The sequence below is a fragment of the Pteronotus mesoamericanus genome, unplaced genomic scaffold (assembly GCF_021234165.1).
Source record: "Pteronotus mesoamericanus isolate MK-2021 breed Mesoamerican mustached bat unplaced genomic scaffold, CSHL_Meso_final contig_164, whole genome shotgun sequence".
Classification (NCBI taxonomy): domain Eukaryota; kingdom Metazoa; phylum Chordata; class Mammalia; order Chiroptera; family Mormoopidae; genus Pteronotus; species Pteronotus mesoamericanus.
In genome coordinates, this window is record NW_026555065.1 from 20,331,467 (window position 1) to 20,353,511 (window position 22,045).

Below are 22,045 nucleotides of genomic sequence, written 5' to 3' on the forward strand. Positions count from 1 at the left end.
AAGGCTGAGATCCGCTTCACAGGCTAGTACTGATCGTTAAGTCCGAGGCCTCGAGCTGCTTGTGTACTGGGTTGCTAAAGTTGACAGGCGAGTCCTCTCTCGTCTGGTTACCGCGGTTCTTGACGCTTTGGTCCAAGAAGATTCGAAGAGCGCGGGGGCGAGCGTAGTGAAGACTCACCACGGCCCCTCCGAGGAAGAGGCACAGGATGCCTGCGGCGGCGCGGACGCAAGAAAAGGGGGCAGTCAGGGCTCTGGAACAGAAGTCGGACTGCCCCCTGCAGATATTGGAGAACACCTCTCGCGTCTCCCCTCTCCCCCCCCCCCCCCCCCCCCCGGGAGAAAGACCTTTAATGTGGATTACAAGATACTAGGGTTCGCGTGCTAACTGGTCAACATACCAAACTCTTCTGTAAGGACATAATAGTGCCTGCCTCTACAAACTATCGAGAGGGGCAAATTAGTAATATAGGTGAACTCACTTTGTAAGCTGGAAAGCGCTCACCGGTATAGGTCCCGTCCCTATCCCCAGCCCCCCTGGGCCCATCGCTCGGTCCTCACCGGTAGCCAGAGTCACCCAAAAGGCGGCACCATAGTGACTGGTGAGCGCGGAGGAGCCGAAGCGGAGCGGGCAGAGCGGCAAACTGGAGATGGAGACGAAGGACAGGACAGAGAAGAGCGAGAAGGCACCGGTGGCCAGGAGCGCCAGGCCTCCGTAAAGCGGGACCGGCATGGAGAGCAGCGCGTTGGAGAGGAGCCAGAGGCAGAACGCCACCCTGTGGGGAGACCAGCTGCGCTGTGAGCCGGCTTCTCCCGCCCCACCCGGGCTCCCACAGCCTCGCTTCCTCGAAGTCTCTGCCCGAGAATGAGTGCCCGGGTGGGGTGGCGGAAGTGCAGGGGCAACCACCAAAGGGTGTAGCCGGTTCCCGGCCGTTGCCGAGCCTCTCGGGATTCCGAGGGTCTGTGCGAATCACCTGACATTCTGCCCCGAAGGGTGGTCATACTCTCCTGAGTATATTAGGCTGTAACCGCGCGCGCTCGCGCGCCCCACCCCCACCCCTCACCCCCGCTTCCCTGCAGCACGCACTCACCACAGCGTGGCTGAAGCATAGTGTCCCGCCAGGCGGTACTGGCGGTGGAGCCCGCAAGGGCTGCTCGGAGTGAACTTCTCGGCCAAGTAGAGAACTGGATCCGGCAGCCCCTTCTCTAGCGCCTCCGTGTACTCCTTGGCGTAGTTCTCGCCCAGACGCCACCTGAATTGCTCGTTGTAGTAGATGGTCTCATTCAGCTGCAGCACTGGGATTCCTACGGGGGGCGGCAGGGTCAAGCAACTGAGCGGACTGGAATAATAAAGGGATGGCCCGAAAGAAACAGGTTTGGCAGTGGTTGGGGAAAGCATAAATTCATGAGTACCAAAAGATTTTTGAACCTGCGGGATCTGAGAGTTCCTTGCAGCTGCCCCTGCCGCACTCCCCCTACCCTGGGGTCTGCCCATCCCAGAAGTTTACTTTGCCCCATTCCCCTCACCTGTGAGTGTAATATTAACTCCCTCTAGGCCCACGTGCAGACCAATGTCGGCTTGGACGCGGGCTGCACTGAAGGCCTTGTAGGATGTGTTGGTGCTCACTCTACCCACTGACCATTCTGCACTGAAGTGCACGGCTGTGAGGAAAAAGCACACAGTGTGGGTTGGTTGGGGAAACGACTGGAGAGAAAGAATTGGGAGGGTGGTGGTGGAAGGTGGGACACGGTGAGGAGAAATGGAGGCGGAGGTCTAGGGGCCCAATATGGTATATATATAGTAAGGACAGAAGACGGGGTGCTAGAAAGAGCTGGAGAATGGAGAGAGGGAGGCGACAACCCACACCAGTTCTCCACTTTCCCAGGTGCCCTCTGCCAGCCTCCTTCCTCGCCCCAGGTCTTCTCCCCATCCGATACACCACACACTCACCCACGATTTCTGCGCCTATGAACAGACTGAGGAGAACTCTCACCAACCAGAACCAGCGCTGCAGGAACAGACACGGGCACTCAGCCAGAGACCCCAGACCTCTCTTGACCCCATACCACCTGGATATTTAGTGCTCCTGCAACTGCCCGCTCTTGCTCCATGCCTTTTTTTTCCAGTTACATTCCTGGCATTTTGAGGCTGAAGTCAGGCTTGTTTTTTGGGCAAGTCCCTTGAGCCACTAGCATTTCTGATGTTTTCTGGCCATGAGCTTGCACCTCCCCAAACCCATTTTCCAATCCACCCTGCAACTGGGCTATCTCGCTCTGCCTGGTGCTCTCCCACAACCTTCACTACCCCCAGCTATGTTCCACCTCCTGCTCAGCTCACTGCTGTGGTAAGGCTCAGTGAGTCCAGAAGTGCTAAGCAGGCAGAGGTCACCTCCCCCAAGAGATGGAGGACCTGGTTTGGTGGCCAAGTACAGGAGGTGGAAACACAGCCTCTCAGATATTCCTAGGTGCATCGGTTTCCCAGGAAACCAAGGTTGTGAGAGGAGAGGTCCTTCTAGGCTTGAAAACAGGCAACTTATGTTCTGGGAGAGAGGGGAATCTAAGGGAAAGTATTCAGTCTGCTACAAGTGTGAATGCTGTGTCGAAGCATCTGAGTCTTTAGGATGGGGACACCCATATACATGCATCTCAACCCAGCACAGATGAAACATAGCAGTCTGAGCTGCTAGTTTCTGTCCTTTTGGCCCGAAGATCATTACCTGGGGGACTGGATGGGAGTGGCGATGCAGTTTGGGGAGAGGTAGGAGTCCCAGCAGGATGTGAAAACTAGAATCAGCCCCAGGATTACTGGACCAAGTACCTACTCTCTGCAGCAGCCTCTTGAATGATTCCAGCTGGGTCCTCTAGGATGTCTTGAACGGGACCCCTCTCTGTCCTGGGGAAGGGGTGCTTCCTGCACTAGGCTTCTGGGTCTGCTCCACCTATGCTCCTCTGACTATCCTGGATCCTTCAGGGACAACCTGTCCACAACACCCTCCATCCCCAGACTGGGGCTGCTAGCCCCACTTACCGAGTGGCCTCGAATCCCGGGCAAGATGAGCAAGAAGCTGACGGCCAAGGCCAAGAACACCACAATGACAATGAGCAGCGGGGCGCTGAAGCTGGCGGCATGCAGGGTCTGGGGATAGAAAGGCAGCTCTCCATCCCAGAGAGTCATGCTGTAACAGTGCGGAGGGCTGCACTTGGACGGGCAGGCGGGCAGGCCGGCAAGTGGGAGCAGACCCTGTTTGAGAGGGGACAGCGCATCCGTGGCCTCAGAGCTCGGTCCGCTTTTCTTTACTCCCCAACCCCTGTGTGCTGGGGCGTGACCCAATCAATGGGCTGGCCAAGCCTGAGTCCCTTGGCTCACCCTAGTGCAGCCGATCTCAAGCTCTCTCAGGTGCTCCGGGAGGAGTCAGGAAGGCGGAGGAGTGGAATTATTTCTCACTGTCTGTGAGCAGTTACCTTTGCGTCTCCGCGGGTTCGCTCTGCTTTCGGAAGCCGTGCGGGACCAGACCCCTTTTATAGCAGCACGGGCAGCATGCCCAGAGGAAGTCTGGACTTTGCAGGCCAGTCATTGTGGGAAGAGATCATGCAAATGAGGCGGCCGTCACTATGCAAATGAGGAGAGCACTGCCTTCTCAGCTGGAGGGTGAGCCCAGAGTCCAGAGGCTCACACCTGGCATTGGCCTTGCCAGAGTGGACACTGCGAAACGGGCTTCACAGGATCCAGAGAATAGGGTCAGACTACAGCGGGGAAGGTGCTCTCTTAGGAGCTGGTGAGTAGGGGTGGGAGTAAGGTGGTGGAGGCAGAAGGCAGAGCCAAAAAGCAAAGGTTCCAAGAGGAAAGAAGACTTCTGTTCCCAACTGGGGCCCTACACCAGGGGTCGGACTGGGGGTTGGGGCCTGGTCTTCCCATTCCTCGTGTCCATGCACAGACATTCATTGCAGACTATGAGGGGCTGCATGTCTCCGCCCTGAGCATACTAGTTGCTTTTCTGTTTCTGTTTTTTCTAGAAGCAGTTCCTGGGGGGCTGGAGTGGGGATTCCAGGCTTTAGGTGGGCCCCAGGAGGTTGGAGGTAAAGTCCGGCCACTGACTGACAGGCTCCAGAAGGCTTTTGCCCCGTGGGTTTCTGTGTTCGGGTTAGTTCTTCGACAGGATGGAGAGTGGGGACGGTTGTCAGTATCTCCAGGGCTGCCACATGCCGGGGAAAAGAGTGGTATGTGGGTGCGGATGTTTGGTAATGCTTCTAAAATCGTTGCTCCAGAAGTGAAAACAGCTGGTGCATCCTCCCACTGTGCCAGCTGTAGGCGTTAGAGACACCGGCTTTTTGTCCCTCACATACCATCTCTTATCCCCCAGGCTGCAGGCTCAGTATGCTCCACGCAAGACCAGAGGCACTGGTGCTCCTGGGAGCTCTACTGACTGGTTCCCTGGATCCAGCAGGTAAGTATCTGGCGTCCCTAGCTTCAAGAAGTCCTGGCCCAGGCTCCCCTGGGAATGAGGGGAGGGAGAATTGCAGTCAAGCGGCTCCCTAAGGCTGGAAGATCATGTCAGGTACCTGTGCGGCTCAGCGGAATGGGAAACTCCCAGTGCAGCCTCCACGCCGCGCAGGTATAGCCACTTGGGTCAGTTTGGGGATGTTCGATGAGCCAGAGAAACAAACTACCGCCATCGGGTACCCTGGGCGTCGCAGGGACGCTAGCACTGAGGGGGCCACTCTCTGACTCACAGGCGGCCAAGACGCACTCTCACTGTCCTGGGAAGTGCAGCGCTATGACGGCTGGTTCAACAACCTGAGGCACCACGAGCGCGGCGCTGTAGGTGCGTCCAGGGACGGAGAATAGGAGAGAGCGCACCGCCAGCCTCCTGGCTGTCTATGCAGCGAACTCCTATGTATACCTGGGGCCAAGAGACTCTGGAGAGGAGGTCTCGTCACTGGGGGTGGAGGAGTGAGGGAGAAGTAGAGAAAGTTTAGTGGGCTCTTTGGGGACCGAGTGCTTCAACACAGCCCGTCTCCCTCCTGCTTCCTGCAGGCTGTAGACTGCAACGCCTCGTACCGGCCAATTACGCGGACGGCGTGTATCAAGCTCTGGGAGAGCCTCTGCTACCCAACCCGCGCCGACTCAGCAACACCGCCACGCGGGGCAGAGCCGGGCTGCCATCCAGCCGCAACCGCACCGTGCTGGGGGTCTTCTTTGGTGAGGGAAAATTGGGAAAACACTAGCAAGTGCAACAGGAGACCCATCTGAGGCTCCTAACCACCTCCTCTATCAACCAAACAGCATGCCGAGCATTGCTTCATCTCGGAGTGACCTGGAGTGATATTTCTGCCATTAATTTTTTTTTCTTACCCCCCCTTACTCCAAACCCAGGAGTGCCACTGGGCTCCTATTATTGCTGTTAGGAGCTGAGTCCCCGGCCACCGCTCTCCTCCCGATGATATACTCTCTTTTCCCCGGAAAGGGAGGGTAGGTGCAAGGACCTGTTAGGAGATGGGGACGGACGTGGAGGAGCCCTTACATTAATTACGTTGATTCTCATAATAACTTTGCAGATTAGGAAAACAAAACAAAACAAAACAAAAAAACCTGCCGAGCTGGCCTCGGAGCCGGCGCTCGAACGTCTGTCTTTCCGTTCTTGAGAAACTTGGCCAGGGAAAGTGGCGATTCTCACCAGTTTGCACCCTACGCCCGCAGGCTACCACGTGCTCTCGGACCTGGTGAGTGTAGAGAGGCCCGGCTGCCCCGCCGAGTTCCTCAACATCCACATCCCGCCCGGAGACCCCGTGTTCGACCCGGACCGGCGCGGGGACGTGGTGCTGCCCTTCCAGAGGAGCCGCTGGGACCCCAAGACCGGACAGAGCCCCAGCAACCCCCGCGACCTGGTAAGGCTAGGCAGCAAGCCGGGCAGGAGCTGCTTCGGAGGCAGCTGCGGCTCTGGGCTCCGGGTCTGGCGGCGTCGGAGGGGGACAGGCTCCCACCCACACCCCCAGCCCCACCGCCGCCACCCACGGCACCGTCCTGGCCCAGGTCCCCCCTTACCCGCCTCGACTCCCCGAGCCCGGCTCACCTGCCCGGCGCCCTCGCAGGTCAACCAGGTGACGGGCTGGCTGGACGGCAGCGCCATCTACGGCTCCTCCAACTCCTGGAGCGACGCGCTGCGGAGCTTCTCCGGGGGGCGGCTGGCGTCCGGCCCCGACCCCGCCTTCCCCCGCGAGGCGCAGGCGCCCCTGCTCATGTGGATCGCGCCCGACCCCGCCACGGGACAGCGCGGGCCCCAGGGGCTGTACGGTGAGGCCGCGGGGCCCGGCACGGGCCGCGGGCGGGGCGGGGCGGGCAGGTGGGAGGGCGCGCTGGGGTCTGCGAGGTGGCGCTCCCCTGGGTCACACAGCCGCTCATCTTCTCCCCTGCGTGCCCACGTCGTCGGATGCAGCCTTCGGGGCGGAGCGAGGGAACCGCGAGCCCTTCCTGCAGGCGCTGGGCCTGCTCTGGTTCCGCTACCACAATCTGATGGCCCAGAAGCTGGCTGAGGAGCACCCGCACTGGGGGGACGAGGAGCTGTTCCAGCACGCGCGCAAGAGGGTCATCGCCACTTACCAGGTCAGTGGCACTGCCCTCCCGTCCCCCGGGCCCACACCCTGGTCCACAGGACACTCTGCTCCCCCTGCAGAGGCCCCCATCCGTGGACATCCCCCACCCAGAAGCGTCCTTTTCCGGGAGCCCACCCTCCCCAGAGAGCTGATGTCCAGGCACAGACCGTGAAATGACAGGGAGGCAAAGTGTCACTTAGGCAAGAAATGGAGCTGCACCCACCCGCTGAAATGCCCGGCTCCTTGAGGGGACGACCTCAGCATCTCTCCTGTTTGAGTCTCCTTTGCCATGACTGCCCGTGCCTGGCCACCGCCTCCCACCTAAGCCTTCCTTGGGCTCAGATCCCTCCTGGCCTGGCAGCTGCAACGCTTGTCTTCCCTTTCCTCTTTCTTGGCCCTCAGAACATTGCTCTGTATGAGTGGCTGCCCAGCTTCCTGCAGCAAACACCGCCACAGTATGCAGGTGAGGTCACTGGGGGGAGCCCCTGGGCTGAGTGGACGTCGTGGTTAGGAAAGAGAGCAGGTTGGTAAGGCTCTTATTTCTCCCATTACTCCGGTGGAGCAGGGTACCGGCCTTTCCTGGACCCCAGCATCTCTCCAGAGTTCCTGGTGGCCTCTGAACAGTTCCTCTCCACCATGGTGCCCCCTGGCGTCTACATGAGGTGAGGGGGTGGGGCGCGGCTGGTGGTGGGAAACAAAGGGCAGCACTGGCAGATGTGGGGAATCAGAGTCCTTGGGGTCCTGTAGCCTTTTATATGCCTCCACAGTGTAATGGGGGAAGCAGAATTTGGGGTCCTGAAACAACACCCTGAGACAGGAGGTTCAGTCTTAATAGCGAAATCTCCTCAGGTCCTCCTAATGGCTGAACTTCGGCTGCTGAGAGCTAGGTTTGTCCAGCAGATGGGTCACCCTCTTCCCTCCTTCCCTTTCCTTCTGGTGAGGGTAAAGAGCAACCTTTATCTTTAATGCACACACATTGCCATGTCCCCGCTCTGTTCAAGGATCATCCCTCAGGGGCCATCCCTCAGTCCTGGCCAACCCCCTCTGAGTCCCTCTCTTTACTCAACCTCGTCTCAGCTTCTTCCTTGAATTCTCTTACCACATTCTTGATCCCCCACTTCAGAAATACCAGCTGTCATTTCCAGAAGATCATGAACGAAGGTTTTGGCAGCTCTCCAGCTGTCAGAGTCTGCAACAGCTACTGGATTCGTCAGGTCAGCTTGGGTTCAGGGTCAGGGGAAGGTGTGTCAAAGTCAGTCTCATCACACAGACTGGGAAAAGCAACAATCCAGTTCGTGATTGTTGCTGCTCCAGGGTGGTAGGAGATGAAGGGTAGGGTGATCCGAAAATTATCTGGGGACAACAGCTCAAGAGAGCCTGAGACTGGCTAAGGGACCTTTGTCCGGAGGTACTGCAGTGGTCCTAGGTGAGAGGGACTGGGCTTTGGGAAGAGACCTGAAAGCCTGCCTTGACTGAGTGTGTCATTTACTTCCAGGACCCCAACCTGAACAGTGCCCAGGCAGTGAATCAGTTGCTGCTGGGAATGGCCTCCCAGATTGCAGAGCTGGAGGACAGGATAGTGGTTGAAGACCTGAGGGGTGAGCTCTGGAGCCAGAGGGGATAGGGGCCCAGAGGCTGGGCAGCCTGGAATTCTTCTGAGTTAATCAACAGGCAGACCTAGGGTACCTACAATGCAGGAACATAGATACATACATTGCAAATAGCCATTAGAAGAAAATAAGCTTTGAAAAATTTCCTTCAACTCACATCTAGTGATGTTTTCATACTAAATTACCTACATCTGAGAATGTAGGGGAGGGGTGGCACCATAAACTTTTTGGTGTTTAGGTCTCTAAAGGTTTTCATCCAGCCCTGTCTTGAGGTTAAGGAGGTAAAGGCCAGGGAATTTCCTGCTTGGTAAGTAAAACAGTCTTGAGTATTAGGGGAAGAGTCTTGCCAGAAAAATTGCCCGCCATCATACATGGTGGCATGGACCCCACACCAAGGTGCGGTTGATATGGATACAGGTCACACGTAGACAAGTGCTCGGGTTGAGGGGAGGAGCAGTAGTTAGTGCCAACAGCCCAGTTCAAGGCTATTGGGCAAAGCAGTGTTGAAGTGACTGATCCTATAGTCCAGTCTTCTCCCCTCCTTAGACTACTGGCCTGGCTCTGGCAAGTTCTCCCGCACAGACTACGTGGCCAGCAGCATTCAACGTGGCCGGGATATGGGGCTGCCCAGCTACAGCCAAGCTCTGTTGGTCTTGGGGTTAAACACCCCGAATAACTGGAGTTACCTCAATCCCAACCTGGATCCCCAGGTCAGGAATAGTAATGATAATAATAGCAGTTAAAGCTTTCCTGTGGCTCTACTCTTCCAAGTCCTTTACACATGTAGCTCATTAATCTATGTCGGGAGTGTTGTAGGGTGGATACTACCATTACCCCCATTTTACCAATGGGGATAGTTGTTAAGTTAGCCATAGAGGCAGGATTTAAATTCAATCACCTGATTCCAGAGTATGTTCCTCACGATTGCATTGTACCATTCCTGCAGGGTGGCCTCTGGTGTGGGTGACATTGCCCTATTCCTTCAAAGTTCCTACCCATGAGTTGGGTGACTCTGAAGCTGCTAATCATTGGCACCAAGCAGTCTCAGTGGCGATGGTCACAAGATGTGGTCCCTGGGGATCTGACAGTGGTCTCACCATGAGCAGGGACACACTGGTCTTCCCACAATATTTGCCACCAACTGAAGCGGCTATCTAGGAAGAGGAGACTTCCTCAGGCCTGAGCAGCTAGCCAAGTAGCTGATGGGGTCCTGTGTTTGAGGGGGTGGGCAACACACACACACACACACATACACACACACACTCACTCACTCACGCCATGTGTACACATTCTCCTCACCTCCTGTGTGCCCCAGGTGCTGGAGGCCACGGCTGCCCTGTACAATCAGGACCTGTCCCTGCTGGAGCTGCTCCCTGGGGGGCTCCTGGAGAGCCATGGGGATCCCGGACCCCTGTTCAGAACCATTGTCCTTGACCAGTTTGTGCGGCTGCGGGACAGTGACCGTTACTGGTTTGAGAACACCAGGAATGGGTAAGGCCTGCCTGGGCCCCCACCTCAGACTCCACCTTGCCCGGGGCTCAGACCCTCTGCCTGTAAACAGCCCCTGTGGGCCCTTGATGCCCAGCTGGCCCTCCCCGCTCCCCAGCCCCTCTGGGTCTCTTTCCTCACCTGGGTCCCTGGGGGACTGAATCCCTTTCCCATACCAACAATTCTTGGCTTCCTCCAACTTAGGCTGTTCTCCGAGGCGGAAATTGCAGAAATCAGAAACACCACTCTGAGAGATGTGCTCGTGGCTGTCACCGGCGTAGACCCCAGTGCCCTGCAGTCCAATGTCTTTTTCTGGCATGAAGGTGGGTGGCCTGGGAGAACACAAGAAATGTTGCCAGAGAAAGGAAAAAGGTTTGGGGTCGCGTGGCACTATCTAGGGAGGCAGGCACCAGGCAGCCCTTTCTGCGTCAGTCCAGGAGGTCTACATTAGGCCATCTCCCTCAGTAGGAACCGGACTGGTTTGCAGGCTGCACCCTGTGGTAAAGCTGTGGTGGGTGCTGAGAAATGGGATATGGAAGGGGACTTTTTGAGGGGAGTGTGTTCCAGGGAGAAAGGAGGGTACCTGGTTCTTTACCAGAGAGAGGGAAGGGCGCCAGTGCTGGGAGTGGGATCTTCAGGCTTTGAGATTTTTTGTGCCTTCTATCTCAGGTGCACCTTGCCCTCAGCCCCAGCAGCTCACGGCTGACAGCTTGCCACCCTGTGTGCCTATGACCGTGTCTGACTACTTCAAGGGCAGTGGTCCTGGTTTTGGTATCACCATTGTGGCTCTCTGCTGTCTTCCACTAGGTGGGTCCTTTTCCCCCACCCCCATCTCTCTTCTCCTGTCTCCCCCCTTTCCACAGACTGTCCCTGCCCCTCATTACCTGCTGGCTTGCAGGGCTGGTTCCTTGGTACAGCTGAAGCCAGGCACAGGGGGCCTTGGGAAGGGAGGGGCAACAGCCGAGCCTCAGTGAAGCTGCAGGCGAAGGGCTCCCCTACCCACGGGCCCCTTCTGACCCCCTTCAGTGAGTCTGCTTATCTCTGGGCTGGTGGCCTATTTCCGGAGCCGAGAATTCAAGAAGTTACAAAAGAAAGACAAAGAGAGTGTGAAGAAGGAGGCCACCAAAGACGGAGTACCAGGTGAGATGGAGCTGAGGAGGTAAGGCAGTAGGGACAGATCGGGTGGGGAGGGCTGGAAGAAAGAATCAGGTTACAGATGTGGGGAGAAAGTCAGGTTTTGATATGCCTGCTCAGACTGGTAGAGTGGAATTGGCCTGTGGGCAGGGGCCTGGGGACCTATGCTGAACTGCTCTGCCCAATGTCTCCTTCACAGCAATGGAGTGGCCAGGCCCTAAGGAGAAGAGCTGCCCCGTCACCATTCAGCTGCTCCCCGACAGGGGTCTGCAGGTTCTGGATAGGCGTCTCACTGTGCTGCGCACTGTCCAGCTGCGACCCCCGCAGCAGGTCAACCTCATTCTGTCCAGCAACTGTGGACGCCGCACCCTGCTGCTCAGGATCCCCAAGGAGTATGACCTGGTACAGCCCATCCTGCCTTTATTCTCACAGCGAGTCCTCCCAGGTCACCCTCTCCTTAGCTACAGAGCTCACCTGTGAAGGCTGATGCTGGGAGAGGCACACCTTTCAGAGGTCCCCAGACTCAACCCAACCCTCCTTCTGACCCTCTTGGGCCATTCACCTGTTCCCAACCTGGATGGATGGGGGCAGCCTTTTTCCTCCTCCTCCAACCTAAGCGTCTTTGAGGGGGGGCTGAACCAGAAGCTGGAGCTCTGAGCATTGGCTCAACCTCCCTCCCATCCAGGTGCTCCAGTTTAACTCTGAGGAGGAACGAGGCACGTTTGTGCAGCATCTGCGAGACTTCTGTGTGCGTTGGACTCTGGGCCTCAACATGACTGAGATGGGTGAGAATGAGCTATTCAGGAAGGCTGTGACCAAGCAGCAGAGAGGCCGTATCCTGGAGGTCTTCTTCAGACACCTTTTTGCCCAGGTGCCATGGCCGTGCCTTTTGGAGATGGGACCACCCTGGGGTTGGAGAGATCCTTGGCCTGATAGTCTTGATTGAATCCTAGTTTTGCCACTCACTATCTGTGTGGCCTTAGACGAGTCATATCATCTCTGCGCTGTATGTCAGTTTCCTCATCTACAGAACAGTGTACTGAAATAAGATCCATTTCCTTGGGTTGTTGTGAGGATTCAGTGAGACAGTCTACATCAGTGGTTCTTAAAGTATGGCCCCTTGTCCAACAGCAGTAGCCTCACCTAGGACTGTTAAAAATGCAAATCCCCTAAAAAAAAATCTGAGTCCTCAGCAGCCCTCCCCGACCCGTGCCCTTGCTCTAGACCTAGTGATCCAGGAACTCTGGGGTTGGGGCCCACAAGCCCACCAGGGGATACACTCCAAAGCTTGAAAAACACTGTTTTATGTAGTGTTTAGCCCAAATGCTTGATACAGGAGATCCTCTAATAATATCATTTTGTTATCGCATTGATGAGATGAAATAGGAACTTAACTCGTTTGTATCAATGAGCCTATAATAAAATTGGTTTTGTTATATGTCGTTTTGCTTAAAGTCGCAGAATCTATTGATGTTGTTAAGTCACAACTCAATTGTAAATTGTAGACATTTAACAACTGGTTGTTACATTTATATGACTTTTAAAATCTTTGCACAATTTGCAGAGACCAAATCAGTCACATGGCAGCCTGTCTGACTTGGCAAGAGAATGTGTTCCTAGCCTTTTCCTGCCTGTGCACCCATGTCTACTACATCTTCTGTCCCCAGTATGGGCTCTCTCACTTTGCATTCCCAAACTTTGCCTCTCCCTGCTCCCAGTCTCTGTTCCCTGCAGACCCAGCACCATTTCTACTGTATAAGGTTCCTGGGTCTTGGGTCCAGGGAGAAAAATAAGCCAAATGCTGGAGATTTGAGTCATCCCTTCTACTGGAGAGCAGAAGCCCAAGTCAGAAGTAAATCTGAGGACTAGTAGTAGACGCCAGGGTTTACCCTTTCTGAATTGGACTTTGGAGAGGTGTGAGGGTCACTGAGCTGTATACAGCCAGGCCTCACTTCCTTCTCTCCCTCCCTCTGCTGCTTCCTGGATACAGGTGTTGGACATTGACCAAGCGGATGCAGGGGCCCTGCCCCAGGACTCATCACAGATGGTGCGAGAAGCTCTGACATGTGAACTGAGCAGGGCTGAGTTTGCCGAGTCCCTGGGCCTCAAGCCCCAGGACATGTTTGTGGAGTCCATGTTCTCTCTGGCTGATAAAGATGGCAATGGCTACCTGTCCTTTCGGGAGTTCCTGGACATCCTGGTGGTCTTCATGAAAGGTAGGAAGTATTAGGTCATCCCAGGAGCCAGGGTTCTTTCAGCATAGAGATGACCTTCATCTCCCTTGCTCTTCCCAGGCTCCCCAGAAGACAAGTCTCGACTGATGTTCACCATGTATGACCTTGATGGAAATGGCTTTCTCTCCAAGGAAGAGTTCTTCACCATGATGCGGTATGGGCTGGACCCTTCCAGTCCTGAGACTTCCTGATGTTTTAAACAGGAAAACAAGTCAGGTCAGAGGAGGGTAGATGAGGAGGCAATCTGCACTGAGAGCTGGCTCTCAGTGTGTCGTAGACTCTCAGAGCAGCCAGCTTCAAACTTTTACCTGGCTACACCCCTGCCTCCAGAAGGGTCTATATCTGCACTCTCAACACCAGCCAGAAAATTCCTCCTCTCTAGTTGAAACAACAATAAAACCATAACTAACACCAGTATGACCACTAAAAGAAGTCCACTCGCCCCTTTGGATGCCTTTGGATCTTTGTGACATCCACCGCATGCCTAACACTGCTTGATGCAGTGAAATAATGGATGGATGGAGGACAGATGACCTTGGTCATTCTTCCAATATTAATCACCATGACAGGCAAGAGGAGAAACACAGAAAGTTCCTCTATTTTCCAATGCTTCTCTCTTACTGCTTCTTAAACTATTTCAGATTGTAGTGTCCTGAAAAAAATCAGTTTTGAGACTTCTTTTTCCTGAAGATAATGCTCCAGTAACACAGTCCCCTTTGGCACCGTAAGGACAGGGTTCACATCTCTCATTGTTCCCTGCTGAATGGACCTCCTCTGCACTGCAATTGGCACATAACAGGCATTCAGTACATAGTTAACCGAGTAAGATGAATTAAACGAACCAATCAATGAACAGAATGCATACAACAACCCAGATCTTTTTAACTTTTCTGCTCCTTTAATCCTTTCCTCTGACTTCCGCATGCCCCTTAACTGCCACACCATTCTTACAGTCCAGATGCACAACTGGACATGGGCTTCTAGAAGGGCTAGGGTGAAGCCAGCCGATTGCAGACTGTGCCTCACTGGGTGTGCCATCGCAGGCCCGGGCCAGGGCTGGGCCTAGGGGATGTACAGTAAGTCACTGTCCTCAAGGGGTGAGCTCCTGCCTTCTCCTATACTCAGTGTGTGGAGCTTGCTCAGTCTTAGTGGGATGATGTGTATGTTATTGTTGTTGTTTTAATGTGATGGCGATGCTTACTCTGTCGTGGGGGAGAAGGTCTTTTTCTTCTGGACTCACACAAACTTGCATGGTTAGTTTGTTTCATCCCAAAACACAGCAGAAGAAAAGAGCATAGCCCCTGCTGCTGCCACCATGGACTCTGTCAGATCGGGTGTGGAAACTCTCCTGTCCGTGCCCTGGGGGTTGTGGCACAAGGAAGCAGCAGCCAGTGCAGCTGCATTCCCTCCCCTGCTGTCTGTGCCCCTGCTGGACCTTGAAAAAGGGAGCTCAGTGATGGTGTGGGAGGCTTCGGCACAGCAGAGTGGGCAGAGAGCCTGCCATGCAAGAAGGCCATGGCATACCTAGGCACGTCCCTACACTAAGTGGACATTCATCCCCAGTGTAGATGACCTCCCCTCCATTTGAAGGCTGCTATCTTTCATTGGTAAAGGTCACTTTCAGTTTTGTTCTGCCTTTTGAGCCTCTGGCCAGCCCACCCAGCTTAGTGTCAGGTACAGGCTGAATAAACACCTTCTAAGAGCTATTTTCCATGTCACTGGTAAGAGCTTCAAATCATCCAGGGCCCACCTCACCTTGCACCTGTCTAAGCCTGACCTCGCCAGGTGACAAGCTGCTCTGTCTCGGGTTGTCCCCCAGGTCCTTCATCGAGATCTCCAACAACTGCCTGTCCAAGGCCCAGCTGGCTGAGGTGGTGGAGTCCATGTTCCGGGAGTCGGGCTTCCAGGACAAGGAGGAGCTGACGTGGGAGGACTTCCACTTCATGCTGCGGGACCACGACAGTGAGCTCCGCCGCACACAGCTCCACGTCAAAGGTGGAGGTGGAGGTATGTGAGTATGTAGGGAATAGTCAGAGTCAAGAAGGAGAGTTCCTGGTGCATACCACCCAGATCTCATTTTTCTCTTAGCTCTTGTGCATAGCACAGAGCCTGGCATGTGTAATCAAGGGTGTCACATACAGCTGTAAAATTTGGCACTGCGCAGAGAAGCCCACAGAGGGTTCAAGAGTGAGATGAAATCCAGCCTACGTACTGCTCACCAAGTCATGTGCATTGGCCTGGGGTGTATCTAGCCAGAGGAAAAGGCATAACTTTCTTTACACAAAGAATCTGCAGGGCCCAGGCACGTACCTGGAGGGGATTCCTATTTCTAATTGTGCAGAATCGCCACCTTGTCTAGCAGTGGCTGCCCTGTGTGCAGTGCGTACTCAGCGTAGGGAGTGAGGGGAACAGAGCTGGAGCAGGAAATGAGGACATGACCAAGTCCTCATGCCCTGGCAGCCTTCCCAGAGGGTGGTGGTTGTGGAGGGATAATCTCCCATCTCACCCTCCCCCCACCGCCGCTCTCACGAGGAAGCCTGCCTAGCCTCTTGTTCTCCTCTCCAGATGTTGCAGACATCTTTAAACCAAACATCAGCTCTCGAGTCTCATTCATCTCTCGGACTTCTGGGAAATGGTGAGAAGGAATGGGACATTGGGGAGTCCCTTTGGCCCAGTCCCCTGCAGAGAAATGAAAGAAGTAGGGCTGGCTGAATTTGACCCTGGGGTCAGACATTGACTTCTCAAAGTAGCTTCCAGTGCATGGCCAGTCCTAGCACAAATCCCAGCTGCCTCCCAAGCCCCATACTTCTCAAGAGCCTGGCTGTCTCCCTGCCACTGCAGGACAGAGCCATCCTCTAAAACAGAGGACTAGATCATATTTACTCATTTCACCTTGCCTCCTGCCTGCTCCTCTCTGACCAGTTTTATGGATTGGTTGTGTGGGCAGGGATGGGTCCTAGGATTCACCCCTATCCTACCCCACCCCAGCCATAGCTCTGACCTCAGCAGTTCTTCTCCTGGCTGCAAAGACAAGGGGAGAATGAGATCTGTTTACTTTTTCTCAGGTCCTGCCCTCAGAAAGTGGGGTCTCCTGCCCCAGAAGCCCCAGAGCTGGGAGGTCCTGGGCTGAAAAAGAGGTTTGGCAAAAAGTGAGTGTTTCCTAGACCCCTGGAGCCAGGAGTCAGGGGAGAGATCTCATGGTCTCTGCGCCCTGGCCACACCGCCTTGACACACAAGTGACGATCCTGAGTCTCATACCCTTTGTACCTAACCTGATTGGTGGGCTATACAGTCAAATGATCAACATCCTAATCTTCAGGCTAGAGTCTGGCACTCAGATACAACACCAAGATGGCAAGAAGGAGTCTCCTGGCTCCTGCCTACTTTGGGCACAGCAGTGAGGCCTGTGCAGGTGAAGAAAGAGGAAAGAGCAGAACAGGCAGGAAGAAGAGGAAGGAGAGCAGTAGGGATACAGAAGACGGGGTGGATGGAACAAATAAAGATGAGAAGCGAAGGCTTGGGGGATTGGGAGTCTGCCCCCCAAATGCTTTTCCCTTTCTCTGTTGTGGTCCATCCTGACCCCCACGGGGTCACCAGGTCTCCTTCACAGGGTGGTGTTTAGGGGAAGCCAGGGTGCCTAGGCTTTACAGCCACCCTGCCTCCCACTGCTGCAGGGTAGTGGTGCCCCCTCCGAGGTTGTACACGGAGGCGTTGCCGGAGAAGATGCAGCGGGGCTTCCTGGCCCAGAAGCTGCAGCAGTACAAGCGCTTCGTCGAGAATTACCGGCGACATATCATGTGCATTGCAGTCTTCTCAGCCATCTGTGCCGGCCTGTTTGCAGAGCGTGCTTACTGTATGAGTTCAAGGTTTCGGGCAGTGGGAAGGGTGAGGGAAGCCCTCTGGTTGCTGTTCCCGCTCCTCAGTGTCTCACTCTGTCCTCAGACTACGCCTTCATCTCGCCACCCTCCGGCATCGCAGAGACCACCTTTGTGGGCATCATCCTGTCGCGGGGCACAGCCGCCAGCATCTCCTTCATGTTCTCCTACATCCTGCTCACCATGTGCCGCAACCTCATCACCTTCCTGCGAGAGACCTTCCTCAACCGCTACGTGCCCTTTGACGCTGCAGTGGACTTCCATCGCTGGATCGCCATGGCTGCTGTTGTCCTGGCCAGTACGTGGATCCTGGGCAATCTCCTCATTGCTGCAGCCCCCCTGGGACTAACTGTAGGGAACATAGTGAGGCAACTGGAGCTGTTTTTTACTTCCATCTTTTCCCCATTCCTTCTCTCTCCCTCCCTTGGGGTTGAATGTAGAGTTGGCCCCAGATGGGATCTCTAATGGTCTGTCTCTTTCAGTTCTGCACAGTGCTGGCCATGCAGTCAATGTCTACATCTTCTCAGTCAGCCCCCTCAGCCTGCTGTCCTGTATCTTCCCCAACGTCTTTGTGGATGATGGGTCAGTTCTGAAGAGGGTCCCCTAGGGACACCAGGGCCGGCCTAAGGGTATAATAGAGAAGAAATTGATGGTCCTAGACACTTCACTCTCTCCCTGAGTGAGGGTGAGATGCCAGCCCCCTTGGGGCCACTGAGAGGTGAATTCCTTGCCCTCAGGGAGGAAGCTGGCTGTGATTGGCCAGGAAGGGAGTTTGACAGATGAAGTTGGGGACTCTGTCCCACATGTACCTGACACACATCTCAGTCTACCATTGATTCACTGGGCAAACATTTATTGTGTCCACCCAGGAGCCAGGGAGGAAGGATGCCAAGATACATGCAACCACTCAGCAAATATGGGACTTTTACTCTGTGTCTTTCATTGTTTGAGCACAGACATAGGGCACTGAGCAAAACATGTACTCCTGCCCTCATAGTTTATAGGACATGAATCAAGGACTGAAGGAGGCAAAGATCAGCCACATTTGGAGAGTTCAGAACAGCACAGGAGGAGGAATTGCTGAGAAAGCAGAGGATGGAACTGTGGGAGACTAGGTCCATGTTCCTTGGAAGGATGCTGGCCCTCTGGGTGGAGGCCCAGTAACCTGAGCCATCAGGGATGACAGGAACAGGATCACATTGTGACAGTGATGGAGGACCTTCTGCCCCAGCCAGAGGCTACACGTGTCTTTTCCCCACAGGTCCCACTTTCCCCAGAAGTTCTACTGGTGGTTCTTCCAGACAGTCCCAGGTAGGGAGCGAGGCTGTGTGAGGGGTCAGGGGATTCTGTATGAAAACTGCTTTTGCTTTCATCTTCCCATGAATGCACACTTGTGTATAATGGTCATAAGTTCCCTTTCTAGCCTCTAGGACAAGCCCCAGCTGCGGCCCCTTTAGGCAAGCTCTCCTGGGGACCTGGGGGGATGAGGGAGGTCAGGGAAGGCGGGCAGAATAGGGGTACTGTTCTGTTGTATTCTCAGCCCAGGATGAGGCCCTGAGACTCTTCTCTGTCCTTGTGTTCCATACCCCCAGGTATGACAGGGGTGCTTCTGCTCCTGGTCTTGGCCATCATGTACGTCTTTGCTTCCCACTACTTCCGGCGTCGCAGCTTCCGGGGCTTCTGGCTGACCCACCACCTCTACGTCCTGCTCTACATTCTGGTGAGAGACTTCTCTGTGCAGGGCCCAGCCATGGGGCAAGATGAGCACTCATGATGACAAGGAGAGCAGGCTGAATAGGACCCAAAGTCTCCAACTGAGACCCTGAGCTCTGGGATACCAGTCTCTGAGGCTGATGCCATCCTCATCTACCTAGCCCAGGCCCAGAGCTGAAGCAGACAGTGTCTGGGCAAGGGGCGGGCAGGGAGGGGGCCTGGCTGGGCCTGAGCTGTATTAACTGGCCATGTCTCCAGATCATCATCCATGGCAGCTTCGGCCTGATCCAGCTTCCCCGTTTCCACATCTTCTTCCTGGTCCCGGCACTAATCTATGGGGGGGACAAGCTGGTGAGCCTGAGCCGGAAGAAGGTGGAGATCAGCGTGGTGAAGGCGGAGCTGCTGCCTTCAGGTACCAGGCCTGGCCTGACCCTGGGTGGAGAGCACTGGAAGTCGACTTAGGGGATGTGGAGAGACAGCTTCCCAGGCCTCCTGACCCCCAACTTGGCTACTGATAACCTCTCTGAGTCCCCTCCAGTTTTTCTGATGTCAATGCAACCCCAGGGGGACTTGCAGGCAGTGAGAAGTGACTATGAGAAGGGGCAGCTGAAAGTGCAGAATAAGGAGTCTAAGGACAAGAAAGACTCCCACACATGTGGCCTGGTGTCAGGACAGGGAACCGTATACCCTCTCCCACCTCTTTCTGCAGAACAACTCCCTTCCAGAGACAGGCAAATGGCCCGATTGTGAGAGTCTGTTGTTGAGTCAGTGTTGGCTAACGTGGGGATTCACGTCACTGTCGAGGGTGGTGGAGATGATTTTAGGTGTGCAGGGACCATCCAACCTTTAGGACTCACATAGTAAGAAAATTAATCTCATTTCTATTTTATTTCAATCAAGATTATTTGAGAACGAAGTGTTAGTATGGTGTTGTTAATGCATTTTGCACTTTCAAATACTTGAGAGTGCAACAAAGAGAGAACAGGCCTGAGGCTCAGCTGTGGTCCGGCCACAAAGAGTATCCAGCAAAAATTTGATAAAACACAGTGCCTGCTATTTAGAGTACATGATACTGGTTTCCCACTTACCTTAGTAACCTAAACTTCCTTGTCAAAGTAAATCAAATTGAAAAAGGAAGTCAATTTAAAGAAAAACATAAATGATAGTGCAGGAAGTATGCCGATATGGCTGCAACAGTGGAGGTTTGGTAGACACCGAAATGGTCCATGGGGAACCTCTGTGCATCCTCTGACCCAGTAGGCTTGTATCAGACCTGGGATTTTTGTGGGAAGCGAGAGAGGAGAGGAGAAGAGGGGCTGGAACAGAGGAGCCCAGAAACCCAGCTCTCAGGTTACCCAGGAAATAGCGGCGGGTGTTCTCCAACTCCCAGCCCCAGGAGCCCCACTTGTTCAGACCACAGGACTGTTCCCTGTGACTCAGGCATGTGGAGGGGACAGGATACCCTCAGGTACCAGAAGCAAGCCTTCTGATCCCTGCCCTTCTCTGCCCATGATGGACCCCCCCAGGGGTGACCTACCTGCAGTTCCAGCGGCCCCACGGCTTTGAGTACAAGTCAGGACAGTGGGTGCGGATCGCCTGCTTGGCCTTGGGGACCAACGAGTACCACCCCTTCACGCTGACTTCGGCTCCCCACGAGGACACGCTCAGCCTGCACATCCGGGCGGCGGGGCCCTGGACCACTCGCCTGAGGGAGATTTACTCGCCCTCACTGGACGGCTCTGCCAGATACCCGAAGGTGCCTACCATTGGGAAACACTTTTGGGCTCTGGCATTGGCAGATGTTTCCCCACCCTCCCCTACCCTGGGATCAGAAGCACCAGACACACCAAGGCCAGGCAGGGAGAGAGCTGGGTGCCTCAGAAGAGGCAAGGATATATTTGCATCTTTCTTCTCCTTGCCCCCTTACACCATTTCTAGCCTCAGAGCTGGGGCAGAGCCAGGCTCATCTCATCCCCCCTTCTGTTGGCAGCTGTACCTTGACGGACCATTCGGAGAGGGCCACCAGGAGTGGCATAAGTTTGAGGTGTCAGTGCTGGTGGGAGGAGGCATTGGGGTCACCCCCTTTGCATCTATTCTCAAAGACCTGGTCTTCAAGTCATCCTTTGGCAGCCAAATGCTCTGTAAAAAGGTGAGTGTCTCTTTCCCATTCTTCAAAGGAATGGGAATATATGGACTAATTGTGTTTCCATATCACAACAGAGTAGCCTTAGAAAAAGCTCCTGGCTTTGAGTATAAGTCAGCACAGTGGGTGCGGATGGCCTGCTTGGCCCTGGAGGCCACAGAGTACTAGGTCTGCCAGGACCATTTATACTCGGTTTTCCAGATGCCAAATGTTTTGAGGGAGGGTAAGAAGTATAGCCAGAAAGGCCTCTGCCTGGATCTGTTGGTTAGAAGACTTGGATCCAGCTTGTGGATCCTGACAGGCGTTCCGTGTCTGTGGGCACTTTGGGGCTTCACAGCCTCTCAAGTGAAGTCATCTGGGGTGGAGGAACTGTGAGCTGAATCCTAAGCTCCAGCCATGTGTCCCAGATATACTTCATCTGGGTGACACGGACCCAGCGGCAGTTCGAGTGGCTGGCTGACATCATCCGGGAGGTGGAGGAGAATGACTGCCAGGACCTGGTGTCCGTGCACATTTATATAACCCAGCTGGCTGAGAAGTTCGACCTCAGGACCACCATGCTGGTACGTCAGCGCCAGCCGGGCAGGATGGGTGGGTCTCCTGCTAGGAGCTGACCCTGGCTCTGCCTGGCTCTGACTTCCTCCTCCCTTCTTTCCTCCACCAGTACATCTGTGAGCGGCACTTCCAGAAGGTGCTGAACCAGAGTCTGTTCACTGGCCTGCGCTCCATCACCCACTTTGGTCGCCCCCCCTTTGAGTTCTTCTTCAAATCCCTGCAGGAGGTTCATCCACAGGTTAGTTCCACCCATACCCATCCTGGGACTCTTGCCTTCAAGTTACGCTGTAGCTCTATATTGAGTAGAGAACTCCCAACAGGCTCCAGGATAAGGTCAAGTGTCAGGGGAAGGCTTCTGCCCCCACCCACCTTTCCACCTTTAGCTCAGATCTCCTCCTCGGGGCTTGGTGTTGATGATCTGGTCGTTCCAGCTAGGCTTGAGAAGCAAGTTCCTCCTGGGAACTGAACCTTTCAAGCTGGCAGGCCTGTCCTCTCTGCAACCACTCTCCCCGCACCCCAAACTTGACAGGTACGAAAGATTGGGGTATTCAGCTGTGGCCCTCCAGGAATGACCAAGAATGTAGAGAAGGCCTGTCAGCTCATCAACAGACAGGACCAGGCCCTCTTCGTGCACCACTACGAGAACTTCTGAGCCCTCCCTCCCCGGTGCCTGCTTCCCCTCTGCAGACGAGCCCTGCTGGCAGT

General features: G+C 54.9%; 2 protein-coding genes across 2 annotated transcripts; one reads left to right on the forward strand and one right to left on the reverse strand.

Moving 5' to 3' along the window:
• Nucleotides 1-16: 16 nt before the first annotated feature.
• On the reverse strand, nt 17-3,232 carry DUOXA2 (dual oxidase maturation factor 2). Its single transcript, XM_054565006.1, has 6 exons — nt 3,026-3,232; nt 1,949-2,006; nt 1,525-1,659; nt 1,089-1,302; nt 559-773; nt 17-210 (listed from the first exon to the last, which is right to left on the reverse strand). Exons 1-6 carry the CDS (start codon nt 3,170-3,172, stop codon nt 17-19), a joined length of 963 nt encoding a protein of 320 aa, XP_054420981.1. The 5' UTR covers nt 3,173-3,232.
• Nucleotides 3,233-3,677: 445 nt separating this feature from the next.
• On the forward strand, nt 3,678-21,992 carry DUOX2 (dual oxidase 2). Its single transcript, XM_054565018.1, has 34 exons — nt 3,678-3,773; nt 4,359-4,442; nt 4,731-4,820; nt 5,033-5,197; nt 5,696-5,883; nt 6,088-6,289; nt 6,432-6,598; nt 6,991-7,051; nt 7,154-7,250; nt 7,712-7,802; nt 8,084-8,186; nt 8,745-8,908; nt 9,514-9,689; nt 9,891-10,009; nt 10,356-10,493; nt 10,713-10,826; nt 11,020-11,222; nt 11,506-11,691; nt 12,811-13,036; nt 13,115-13,208; nt 14,874-15,061; nt 15,620-15,689; nt 16,120-16,203; nt 16,729-16,907; nt 16,997-17,227; nt 17,412-17,511; nt 18,191-18,240; nt 18,522-18,649; nt 18,901-19,054; nt 20,169-20,398; nt 20,633-20,791; nt 21,193-21,348; nt 21,450-21,578; nt 21,870-21,992. Exons 2-34 carry the CDS (start codon nt 4,373-4,375, stop codon nt 21,990-21,992), a joined length of 4,635 nt encoding a protein of 1,544 aa, XP_054420993.1. The 5' UTR covers nt 3,678-3,773; nt 4,359-4,372.
• Nucleotides 21,993-22,045: the final 53 nt, after the last annotated feature.

What these genes read in the sequence shown, in the direction of transcription:
- DUOXA2 (XM_054565006.1), bottom strand. Translation starts at nt 3,172, where the DNA reads ATGACTCTCTGGGATGGAGAGCTGCCTTTCTATCCCCAGACCCTGCAT. An exon ending in CCGGGATTCGAGGCCACTCG is followed by an intron (nt 2,007 to 3,025) that starts GTAAGTGGGGCT and finishes CTGTTCCTGCAG; the next exon opens with CGCTGGTTCTGGTTGGTGAG. An exon ending in TTGGGTGACTCTGGCTACCG is followed by an intron (nt 211 to 558) that starts GTGAGGACCGAG and finishes GCGCCGCCGCAG; the next exon opens with GCATCCTGTGCCTCTTCCTC.
- DUOX2 (XM_054565018.1), top strand. Translation starts at nt 4,373, where the DNA reads ATGCTCCACGCAAGACCAGAGGCACTGGTGCTCCTGGGAGCTCTACTG. An exon ending in TGGTTCCCTGGATCCAGCAG is followed by an intron (nt 4,443 to 4,730) that starts GTAAGTATCTGG and finishes TCTGACTCACAG; the next exon opens with GCGGCCAAGACGCACTCTCA. An exon ending in GTTTGCAGAGCGTGCTTACT is followed by an intron (nt 16,908 to 16,996) that starts GTATGAGTTCAA and finishes CTCTGTCCTCAG; the next exon opens with ACTACGCCTTCATCTCGCCA.